We start from the raw sequence: 12,920 nt of genomic DNA, 5'->3' as shown, positions 1-12,920 counted from the left end.
TTTGATTAAGTTTTTTGAGTTGGGTTTTTGTAATTTTTTTTTTTCAGAAATTACCATTCTTTGATGGCAAAGAACTTGTAGCTGGAAGTATTGATGATTCAATCTATGTTTATGATGTTGAAGCAAACATATATCCTGATCATAGATTTGATGTTGAAGCAAACTGACTTTTCCTTATGTTTATGATGTTGAAGCAAACAAACATATGGGCTGATCATAGCTTTGACCTTGTTTAACTTTTTATAATATTTCCATTCTGAAAGAATAGTTTATTATATAAGAATATTATTACTTTATTCTGATAGAATTTGTAGTTAATTAATTATATGTTTAATGTGCAGTTGTTACAAGTGTATCACTATAAAGTATTTGGCAATGAATTTGTGATAGAAATGGCTTGAAGAATGGCTTGAAGACCTCATGGGAAAGGCTCCTTGTATAAAATTATTCTCATGCAATACAATTCTGACAGAATGTTAATGTCACAAAATGTCAATCTCATAGAATGCTAGCATATTTTGAATTGGCTTAGAGGTCAAACATACACAAGACATCTAGAATGTTGTTATTTTTTAAGAATTATATTTGTTATTCTTTCAGAATGTTTGTTATAATTCAATGAATCACAATCGTACAATGTAATTATTTGGTATATTATTAGTTCAAGAATCGATTTTGTGTATTCTTTCAAAATATATTTACTAGTTTATGGTTGACATTCTATCATTCTGACAGAATAAAATCGAAAAATATGGTTACTACTTTATGGTTAAAATTCTATCATTCTGACAAAATAAAAAAAGAATTTTGAATTTTAAATTAATTTTAAATATTTAGATTTTTAAAAATAAAGGAATTAATTATCCCTAAAAATTCGAAATTCCTTTTTTAATATAGGTTAATTGACTAGAATGCCCTTATGCTCAAATTTGTGTGATTATATGGTACATGTTATCTTATTCTACTACCATAGACCCTCAGATCATGACATTTGATTATATTTCATCCAATGATCCAGATCTGTACATTCTGGCACACAATAGTTACTAAAAACAAAATAACTTAACCCTATATATATATATATATATATATATATATATATATATATATATATATATATATATATAGGATGAGGTTCAATAGAGAACCATAATTAACTAAGGAACCAAGGAACCTATCGTGAGCGTCGGAAAATCATAACGATCAACGGTCAAGAAAATAGATGTACACGTTTACATTAGAATCACACACACCGAATTATTCAAAAAAATCCACCCTTTACAAAAAAACTCACCACTTTTTTTCGTTTAAAATTTTTTTTAGGCCATGTTTTTTATCGAAAAAAAAAACCCGAATATATTGTTGTTCACGATTTTTCGTCCTCTTCACATAGAGATTGATGATGACATATAAAAAACGAACTTTTTTTTTTCGGAAAAAACTCACTTCATTTTCTTTGATGAAAAAAAATTAAGGTCTATTTTTTTATAGAAAAAAAAATAATAAATATGTCAAAATTCATAACTTTTTATATTTTTTAAACATAGATTCATATTCATGTTAAAAAAAACAAAAAACGATATTTTAGTTCAGATTCACATTGTGAAACTGTTCAGATTCATATTATGAACCTCCTCAGATTCATAGTGTGTATAATAATAAGTCAGATTCACAGTGTGAATCTGAATTGATCAGAGCTTTTTCACATTGTGAAGGTTAAAAATTGAAATATTTACAGTTTAGATTCACAGTGTTAATCTACATTGATTGAGATTTTTTTTTTGTTTTGTGAACCTTTTTAGATTCACAGTGTGCATAATAGTAATTCAGATTCATAATGTAAATCTGAACTGTTCGAGATTTTTTATATTGTGAATGTTAAAAATTAAATATTTACAGTTTAGATTCATAGTGTAAATCTACATTGTTCGAGCTTTTTTTTTTTTTTTAAATTTTAAATCAATGTTGATGTTTATTAATAGAGTACAAAAAATTAATATTTTTGGTATAATTAGTGTTTTTATAAAAATAAACTTAAATATTGAAAAAACTACGAAAATTAAGTGAGCTTTTTTTGAAAGAAAAAAAGTTCGTTTTTATATATCGTTATGGATCTCTATGGAAAGAGGACGAAAAATCATGAACAACCATATATTCGGTTTTTTTTCGATAAAAAACTTGGCCTAAAAAAAATTTTAAATTTAAAAAAAAAAAAAAAAGAAGTGGATTTTGTTATAATCCAGTACATGTGCATCAATTATAAAAGTTTACAACCGTTCGTTTTGCCGTTGATCGTTTTAAATTCTGACGCTTTGGATTGCTTCCTTGGTTTCTTGATTAAAAATGGTTCTCTATTGAACTTTTCCATATATATATATATATATATATATATATATATATATATATATATATATATATATATATATGGAAAAGTGAATATACCCTTAAGGGTATATAAGCTTACGTACCCAAACACACCATAATATGTCGTTTTATTTTATATATTAATTATAATGTTTTTAAACTCTAACCCAAACTTGATTTAATTTCATTATTATATTTCTCTAACATCGCATATTTTTGCCGAACACCTACTAGGCTATATATATTGTAGTTGAAAATGAAAATTATGTAAAAGGAAGACAAATGTCTAATATATAAAAATCATGGAAGTAAATCAAGTTAGAAGTTAAATTATAAGAACATTAGACAATTAGAATGTATTATATGATACAAAACGACGTAGTATAGTGAGTTTGGGTACCTAAACTTATATACCCTTAAGGGTATATTAACTTTTCCCATATATATATATATATATATATATATATATATATATATATATATATATATATATATATATATATATATATATATATATATATATATATATATATCAAAGATACATAAGCACACACTAATCTCCATCATTTATCACCGTCATCAGGACACCACCTGCCATGATCATCTCAACTTGTAACCATCAGTCAACACCTCATCGAAACTGTTCTTTAATGGCTTCTTCATGTGAATGAAATCACATATTTGTCCAATGGTTGGAACCTATAAACGGAATCATAAACTCGTTGATTTTTAAACTTCTCAAACTGCCTAATACTTGCTGAATTTTGAAGGGAGTTCCTATTCGCATTTGTATGGGAGTGTATGCTCAAGTGACTTCTTGATGATAAATGTTTGTAGTGTGTGTGTCTGGTATGTTTTTGCGGCAGGAATCAACAATCACTCATTATATATCCACAATTCAAAGTACTTAAGCAACAATGGTTATAATCAATCACTTTCATTTTCGCTTCAAAAACATCGATCTTGGCTTACTTAACAATCTATTATTCTAATTTTTGCCCTAAATAAGAGAAATACTCATGTATGTGAACATCAACCAACTGTTTGATATTGGCATTGTAGATTCTTATTCGGAAGTTATTCAATTCCCTCTAAACCTTCTCAAACACCTCCTTCGTGAATCCTTGGTACCTTTGGAAATCTCATCCATAATCATGTCAACATCAAGTACAAGAGTCTCCCCCTCGATGATACCCACAAAGAGGATGATTAGATAGCGAATATGTCATAAACATCATCGATCCGAGGACCAATGGTGAATACGATGAGGAGAATGAAAGGGGGTTTCTTTGTACTCATTATTTCTTTGTGATTTTGATGTCGTCAATACTGGATCTGGTGAACACCAAATACTCTGACAAAAGTGTTACTCTATAAATTTTCGTAGATACTGATCGGCCACCGATGGAGATGGAGGTGGATAGGGTATATTTAGGTTTTAGATAGGCATTCAATTGGAGATGGGAGTTCCAGATCTACATCTTCAGTCACAAACACACACACACACACATACATAGAGGCCATTCTATGTGTTTCCATCCATCAGACACAATTAATTTGTTCTTTTTCAGGTATTAAAAAGCATCCCCAAATTAATCAGTTAATTAATTATTCACAAACTAATTAGGTATATAATAAAGAAAAATAAGAATTAAGTAAGAAAAATCACAAATTCATAATTCCATTTAGACCTGGCAAACGCGTCGTGTCATGTCGCGTTCGTGTCGTGTCAAGACATTAAACGGGTTGAAAGGCTTTGACCCTAACCCGACCTGTTTAATTATCGTGACATGCAATGTCAACCCGTTTATTTTTGTGTCGGTTTCTTGTCGGGTTTTGGGTTAAGGTTTAGAACTTGTAAATATGTTGTGTCATGTCGGGTTGAAATATTTTAAAGGTTGTGTGAATGTTCCCAATAACACCTAATACTCCTCACAAGCTCGGGAGTGTAAAAGTGTATGAATAAGATTTACACTAAATTCATTCAGTAGAGATTAATTTAATGCTTGTTACTTGTTCAATTTCACAAAACAATTACGGATTTTGTAAAAGAGATAACTTGAATGGCCTAACCCTAATTCAAATGGCCAATAAGAATCACAATTAGAATCAAACATTCGATTGTAGCAAAATCAAATTCATTCGATAGAAAATGAAAACAAACATCATGTCATATGATTGAAGTCACTACCAAGAAGTCAAAACATGAAATTAGAGAAACTAAGGTTCTAGCCACACATGGCTAGAAGAAGATCACAAGTTTAAAAGATGGAAATGTATGCAATTACAACTTACAAATACTAGAAATAATGTTTCCAAATTATTTCTAATCAAACCCTTGCAAAAACCTTCGAAATCCCTTCTCAAAATGTGCTCTGATATGTTCTGTCTATGTAAAAATGGCCCTCAACCCGTAATATGAAAGACAGGAAAAACTGCCAAAAATTGGTTTCTGGGTCGAACACAGCCCGTGTTGGACATAGAGTAAAACTGACACGGTCCGTGTTCAGCATGGTCAACAGCTCCCATTTTGGTCAACACGACTTGTGTTGGACATAGAGTAAAACTGACACGGCCCGTGTTCAGCATGGTCAACAACTCCCATTTTGGTCAACACGACCCGTGTTGATTTTGCAGTGTAAATCCAACACGGCCTGTGTACCCCTCTGACTCCGAATCCAAACTTGATTTTTACAACTTTTTCGTTCTTCGCCCGATCACCCCGAAATCTTCACCATTGCTTCCCGACACCTCCCAAAGCGCGTTCCAACCTCCGGTTTACCTGAAAAATACATGAAAATGTGCAAATAAGGTTATTCTAGAGATCTACTCTGAAAATCTACGTTTATTACCACCCAAAGCACCTTCAACATCAACATCTTTGCTGCCTTACACCACCAAAACTACCACTTATTCCACCTCCTACCACCCTCCAAATACCCACTCCAACCTCATCAAATCTCCTCAAAACACCCTATACCCATATACAAATACATGGCCCGTGTACTTTGCATTGTTTTGTAAACAACCCATTTTACATAAAAATTAACTTTTTGTTACTTATAAAATACCGGATTGATTTTTGAACAAATATCGACCAGTCGTTTCAAGAGTCCAAATATCAACCAGTCGTTCCAAGAGTCAAAATATCAACCAGTCGTTCCAAGAGTCCAAATATCGATCGGTCTTTCCATCAGTCCAGTTCAGTCAATTTATTGATGAACCTACTTAATATATATTATATACTTATATATTTTATTATAGCTTTATGTCATTTAAATACAATCATTTATATTATTATAGCTTTCAGTCATTTATAGCTTTTATATTTATATTTATTCCGCAATTCTTATTGCTTATAAATATCTGCATCTTATATCTTTAACTTATATATATGTCACACAGTAACTGGTATCCGAGCCTTTATTTGTGGTGATCAGATAATATATTTTCAACAAATAGTATCAGAGATGATATAAAAGAATATTTTCCAACAAAAATGTTAATATCCTTAAAAAAACACATGATTTAAAACAAAGGAGAAATCTTATCTCAAAATGACTAAAAAGTCAAGAACTCACAAATATTACAAGGACTAAAAATTCAAAACCATCAGGAACAAAATAAAGTTATTGCCATTGTAGCCCAACGAGTTTATCGAATTTGGTTTAAATAGTCATTCATGATATTTTTTGCATTATAAGGGAACGAATTCATGTTTTAAGGTTTTAAAATGTCATTATGAAAAAGGTGAAGGGGAAACCCGGTGAACCCATTCCTACTCAGCAGGTACCATTTGACAAGTCATTAAAATAAGGTCACCCCACTTGCCACCTGAATATTTGACACATCACTAACGACTTTTTTGACTTAAAGACCTTTAGAAGTTAAAGAACATATGCATTGCCACTTTTGTGGTGGGTCTATGAATCAAACTTCATCTCCAAAACCCATCTCATCTGATGGTTCTTCATCGGTGCTTGACTTTTCATCTATTGGTTCGAATTTGAGTTATTGAGGTCAAACTCAAAGCTTTAAGACTTAAAAGAAATCGGCATATTGAACTGAAAATCGACATGCTGCTGAAAAGAAATCGACATATGTTGGTTCGTAAAGAAATCGATATACTGAACTGAAAATATATAAAAATCGAAGCTTTAGGACTAAAAAGATCTATAGATCAATTTTACATGGATATTATAGATCTAAGAACTCAATTTGGACTTTTTCCAGGTCAATTTGAATCTTGAAGCTCAAAGAAGCCGACATGTTTAAGTAAATCGATCGAAAACAAGATAAAATTGAACCTCATTCTTAAAAGAAGTGAAAAAATCGCATCATGAAACTAGTTAATGAAATAAAAGGAAAAATTGAACAAGATCAAAAAATTTAAGGAAACCAAGATCAAATTTGACTCTTGAAGCTTTGAGAAACTTGTGCTTAACTTCTCATCAGTTGGTTCCAAGATTCGGATAAAACGATGCCCTCGGGCCGTCGGAACCCTAGGCCTGATGGCCATCATCAGAACCCTGCAACATGTTTCTGAGATCTTGAGTGGAACACATGTCAGAACTTCAAGAAATCAAACCTTCAAAGCGTTAACCTTAAATTCGATTTTGGTTGTTATTGAGTGTGTGTGTTCTTGAGGGTGTAAAAGTTTTTTTTATTGTTCCTAAAAGCTCTAGGTTAACCCATGAAGCAATGGCTTTTAATAAAGCATTGACATATGTGTTGAGTAGAAAGGCATATCAGACAACAGGTGGCCTCCATAATCCCATATAGACATGACTTGGAAAGGAAAACCGATTAAAACAAGTCTAGGTCCCAAATAAACATAATAAAATGGACTTTATGCCTCTATAATGCAAAAAAATATCACAAATGACCATTAATGATAACCCAACAAAATATTCTCATCTTACTCTAATAAATAAATATCATTTTTGTCATATGTTGTATTCTCATGTAATTGAACACTTGTTATTTTCTGATTTTTTTAATTATTTAATATCCTCTTATCATTTTGGTATGTTTTTCAATTTTATTTAAATGTCACCTAAAAATACTAATTATATTTAAGATGTTTACATATTCTTTCCAAGTTTAACTTTCTAAATTTAAGGTGTTATACACATAAAGTTGGCCATTTTTTTTTTTCATATACCATTCATCATTCATATACTGAATTTAATCAATCACCGTTTATGTATATTTAATGTCTATTTATTGTAATATGAATTAATCCTGTAATTTTTTAAAACAAATACTATGTGTGTAAATTTTCAACAATCATAAGTGCAACAATGACTATTTCTTTAATTTAAGTTTATGATGTGCCATTTATTTATATTTAAATTACATTAAGACCATTTATTTATTTATTTTAATTTATCACCTATCATTTTATATACATTTGGTGTAATAGATATCATTGATGTTTTTCTAAACACAAACTGTTTACAAATATCCTTTTAACACATAAATCATTGACGTGTGTCTTATATTACTTTAGTTTATGATATTAAATAACACATTATTGATAATGTCATTAATGATATGATATTTTTTTTTTCAGTCGATTTTATATTTCACTATACAATATGATTATTTTATCATTAATCTTGAGTTAAAGAACTTTAAAATCATTTTACATATTAATTAAAAACAGCAATGATAGACTTACAAACAAAACAATTAAAATTGTATAAAAATAATTGTTTGCAAATTTATGATTTATAATCATGTTTTTATAGTCTCTCTGTTTTTTTATTATCATAGAATTAGATTAATTATTTATTCATTATTTCAATTGTATTTATTTCGAACCTTTACTTTAAAAAAATGCTTAACGTTTATACATTGATATTTAATCTTTTTTAATGAATTTGTGTAGTACACAAATCTCACACCTAGTTTGATAATATAAACCTCAAAATAAATAAAATTGAAGGACTCCTTTAGGGTGTAGGATTTAGACACATGGCAAAAGGGATGGATGACATATATGGTCATTCGGTATCCAACGGGTTCACCGCCCATGATCGTGCTATGGGTATTCACACACTCATGCGGTATGGATGCACTCTACATGTAACTCCTTTTTTTTCTATGGAATGCTAAAAAACCAATGAATACATTTTCAATGTTCTCATCTCTTTTAAATTTTATTTTGCCACGACATTACCTTCTAAATCTTCCTATTTTCCACATCTACAATTAGTTCAAAACATATAGTTTCATTTTTTGTCATCAAGCTCAAACGATGAGCCGTCAATAAATAAGTTTGAGGATAACATTAACCTTTTATCAACAATGCTCAAGCTACACTCATTTTCTTTGGTGATACTAGAAGTTTAAGTGTGGCTAACAAATACAAGAATTTATATAGATAGAAATTGTGAAACAACCCATGATCGTCTAGTGGAAGATTACTTCGTTGAGAATTCCGTATATGTTAATTATAGGTTTAGAATAAAGTTTTAGATTCAAAAAGAGCTATACTTACAAATTGTCAATGATACGAGAATACAATATCTGGATTTTAGAATATCATGGGATGGTAGGAAAAAGATATTTTACTTCTTGAATGTGTACACAATACGTCAACTCACATACAAGACACTTCCCAACACTTTTTACGAGTACTTGAAAATGTATAAAAGACTTCATGTGAAATTCTAGTTCTATTTTGTGCATGAGATTATTGAGATGTATGGATGAGAATATTTTTGAGACATGCAAATGTTATAAGAAGTTTATAACTATTTTATAACTTTTGAGACATGCAAATGTTATAAGAAGTTTATAACTATTTTATAGCTTATAAGCAAGTAAAAAAAGTTGTAAAAATTTATAGAGTTATTAAACAGTTATGATTTTTTTTCTTTTCAAAAACTTATTTATTATGATTTGAACTTTGATAACTAAATTGTAACGTTTCTTTAATTTTGATGGTCAATTAAATCAAAAAGCTTGGATGAAAACGTGTTAACCTAGAGTAGCATGTCATAATTGGTAAATGTAAACAAAAAAGAAAGTTCAATGACTTAATAAGCACGTTTAAAACTTAAATAACTAAATGGTGACATTCGTGAAATTTTAATGAACAATTAAATCAAAACTCTTTATATAAATCTGATGGTAGCTCGACGATCGACTACCATTAATGGATTAATTGGGGAACATAGATTATTAATAAAATACTAAAATTAATCAAAGATTAATATACTTTAAGAAAAATAATTACTTCAAAATTAGAAAATAAAAGAATTTGTAATTTGAAATGGGGCCCAATGTCAAGCGAGGCCTGATGAATGTGATGGGCGGGGCCTATAGCATGTTACTGACAGATCTGTACCGGGTGTGACCTAATGCCGGGCGAGCTCGATGGATGTTGGGTGGGCCTGTTGTATGTATGATATGTGGTATTTCGGGAAGCTCACTAAGCTTTGTGCTTATAATTTATGTTTATGGTTTCTGGTACCTTTGGTTCGAAGGGGAAGGGACCGACATGATCGCACAATATACACTAGTGTTCCGCATTCTATGATTTTGATTGTACTCTTATAACTATTTTCTACATTGTGAAACTTGACTGGTTTTTAAATGTATGAATGATGGTTTTGTTAATTTTAAAAACAAAATTTTTACTTAGTATTTTTGGGTCTTTACATAAAAAGTTCGACATGTCCAAGGCTTGTATTTGTCCATCAAACTTAAACAAAATGTCGTTTTAAATCATATATGTATATTAAAATAAATAATAGTAGAAAAGTATATAAAAATATTAAGTATATACAAAGTTGTTTTTAATTATGTTTTATAAACGACATGATCCGTAAAGGCTCGTAAAAGCTTGAGACTTGATATTGCTACGGTAATATCTTACATTATTTAGAAATTTGCTTAAAATATTTCTTTTGGTAATAAAATATAGTGTTATTTTTGTTAAGTATACAATATAAATATTTTTATATTATTATTATTGTTATTATTATTATTATAATTTGTATATTAAATCCAGGGTAAGAATCACTTCAAATGAAATCTTCCTTTCTTCATCGTGGATAAGATAGACTCCTTTTGCAGAGCTTCAAGAAACGAGACGGTGTGTCCACAATGGCCGCAGCAGCAGCTCAGTGTCTCTACCTCTCTTGTAGGTTTCAATCCCTCTCCCTTTCTTCTTCCTCCCGACCCTCTGCCACAGCATTCAAGCCTCTCAGCTCCTCCGCCAACGTGTCACTCAACGCCTTCTCGACTGGTATATCCTTCTTATCTACGATTCCTAACCATTTTACTGCATTTATCGGTCTCAATTTAGGTACAGAAAAAGAACCCTCAATTGATTTTTCTATTAATTAAGTGAACTGATTGAATTTACAGGGTCAGTGTCTGTAAACCCTATTCTCGGAAGGCAAGCCGGTCGGTCGCTTACAATTGTGTGTGAAGCTGTGGGGCAGAAGGCTGATTCTGCAGCGAAGCGAGCTCGGCAAGCTGAAAAGAGACGCCTTTACAATAAATCTCGCAAATCTGAGATTAGAACTCGAATGAAAAAGGTATTTTATTCCCAAATCAGTTTAAATATCGGCACGATCTTCAAAATCAATTCGATTGGTGTCTAGTTTTGATATCTTTTGTATAAACTTACGGCGGCGTCCACCAGGTTTTGGAAGAGTTGGAAGTGTTAAGAAAGAAGGCGGATGCACAACCTGAGGAAGTTCTCGGGGTCGAGAAATTGATTGCAGAGGCTTATTCAGTGATTGACAAGGCGGTGCAGGTTGGAACCCTGCACCGGAACACAGGAGCCAGGCGGAAGTCCCGCCTTGCCAGAAGAAAGAAGGCGGTGGAGATTCACCATGGGTGGTATGCACCTGAACCTACAGCTGCATCCACTGTTTGATGCCATTTCCATCTGGCATCTATGCTATTGTAGATTGTGTATTTGCAGAATTTTTTGAGCAGAAGAATTTGATTTCGTTGTTCGGTGATTTCTTTTTTTGCTGTAGCAATCTCTACGTATATTTGATGGTGAATTGCTGGTTGCTATTAAATCTAATCTGCTTTCTGCCTTGTTCTTATGAAAGGCAAACTGTATGCTATCAAATTATATTTTAGGGGCATAATTTTTAATACAAGTTTATAATCATATAAATAAATTTCTTTTTATCGAAGGCTTATTAGTAATGGTGGTGTTATCCACATAGCTCATCTCAAGTTCTATAATTTGAGGTTCAAGTCACGTGATATAGATGGATTTAAAGAGTATATTAGATTAGCATATAAAAAAACGAACTCTATCAAAAAAAAAAAAAAAAAAAAAAAAAAAAAAAAAATCTTACAAGAGCTATTTGTGGTATACTTTGCTTTGCCAGCCAAAGAGACAATTTACGTTTTCTTGTGATGTATTAATGTCAAAATTTGGACATCTATCACGACCCGAATAATTTTATTAACGTAAGATTCTTCTTGACTATAACCATTATCGCCAACTTTCTTGAGGGATATAAAGGCCAAAAATTATCAAAGATTATTATCGTGTCATACTTCTATAGTTTTATGCATTTGAAGAACGACACCATGATCAAGTATAGTTTGTTGTAGGCTAAGAGGGTGTTTAACTTTCTTTTTTAAATGATTTTTGACTTTTTAAAAAGTTCAAAAGTATTTTCAGGAATCTATGTTTTTTAGTATCCTTTGCCTTTTTTCTATTTGCCTCCTCAAAAGTATTTTTCGTTTTTTTCTATTTGTTTCCTCAAAAGTTTATATACAAACGCATTTTAAAACTATCTTTCAAAAAAATAGCGTAAATTTTCTAAAAAAAAAGATTTAGTTTAAAAAGCGATCCCTAAAATTAAATCTTTCAATATTACTTATGACTTGGGGCGTGGGTATTCCTTGCTAGGCCTGACCCAATACCTAAACCAGCTGGGCTAAGGCTCAGGGGAACAAATAGGTGGAGCAATCAGTTTAGCCAAATTATCTATAATACATATTTTCATTTTGGCCAAAAGAAAATCCATGTGATTTAGCCCGATCGATATATGAATATGATTTATGTGACAAAATTACAAAAATGGTCCTCTGGTTTGTTAATTTTTTTTATAAGGCCTAAAAACATTTATTGGCAAACAATATTTCTATTTGGTGGTTTTATTGTAATTTTGCTTCCTATCTCGTTAAAATTTTAAAATATCTTTTTTATTGGGTTAATTATTTTCTATTGGATTATCATAAATTAATAAATATTTTTTTAAAATATAATATGTTTTTTATAAATAAATAATCCTTTTTTAATTATTAATTTATTTTAATTATTTTTTTTAGTTTTATTACGTTAATTCTTTTTATTGGATTATTATTTTTAATTTATTATCTTTATATATAATAAATATCATTTTATTAGATTAATAATTTATAATGTATAATATTAATTATTTTTAATTTTATTGGTTCCACCATAAAGGCGTCAGAATACGCAAAAATGTCGCGTCCCATCATCGAAAACGACGGGACAACTGTCAATCACCTTCATCGATTGTTCAACGGAAACTCCACCA

The 12,920-nt window shown here is 30.4% G+C and overlaps 1 protein-coding gene across 1 annotated transcript; it reads left to right on the top strand.

Annotated features, from left to right (window-relative positions):
* The first annotated feature begins 10,395 nt into the window (after positions 1–10,395).
* On the top strand, positions 10,396–11,446 carry PRPS20 (chloroplast 30S ribosomal protein S20). The gene is made up of 3 exons (XM_078994578.1): positions 10,396–10,624; positions 10,747–10,919; positions 11,027–11,446. The coding sequence occupies exons 1-3, from the start codon at positions 10,483–10,485 to the stop codon at positions 11,261–11,263; spliced, it is 552 nt and encodes a 183-aa protein (XP_078850704.1). The 5' UTR covers positions 10,396–10,482; the 3' UTR covers positions 11,264–11,446.
* The last annotated feature ends 1,474 nt before the right edge of the window (positions 11,447–12,920 follow it).

Source organism: Lactuca saligna, chromosome 5 (assembly GCF_052625555.1).
Source record: "Lactuca saligna cultivar CGN05327 chromosome 5, ASM5262555v1, whole genome shotgun sequence".
NCBI classification, from domain to species: Eukaryota; Viridiplantae; Streptophyta; class Magnoliopsida; order Asterales; family Asteraceae; genus Lactuca; species Lactuca saligna.
The sequence above is the reverse complement of the archived record's forward strand: the minus strand, read 5'-3'. Positions and strand labels throughout refer to the sequence as shown.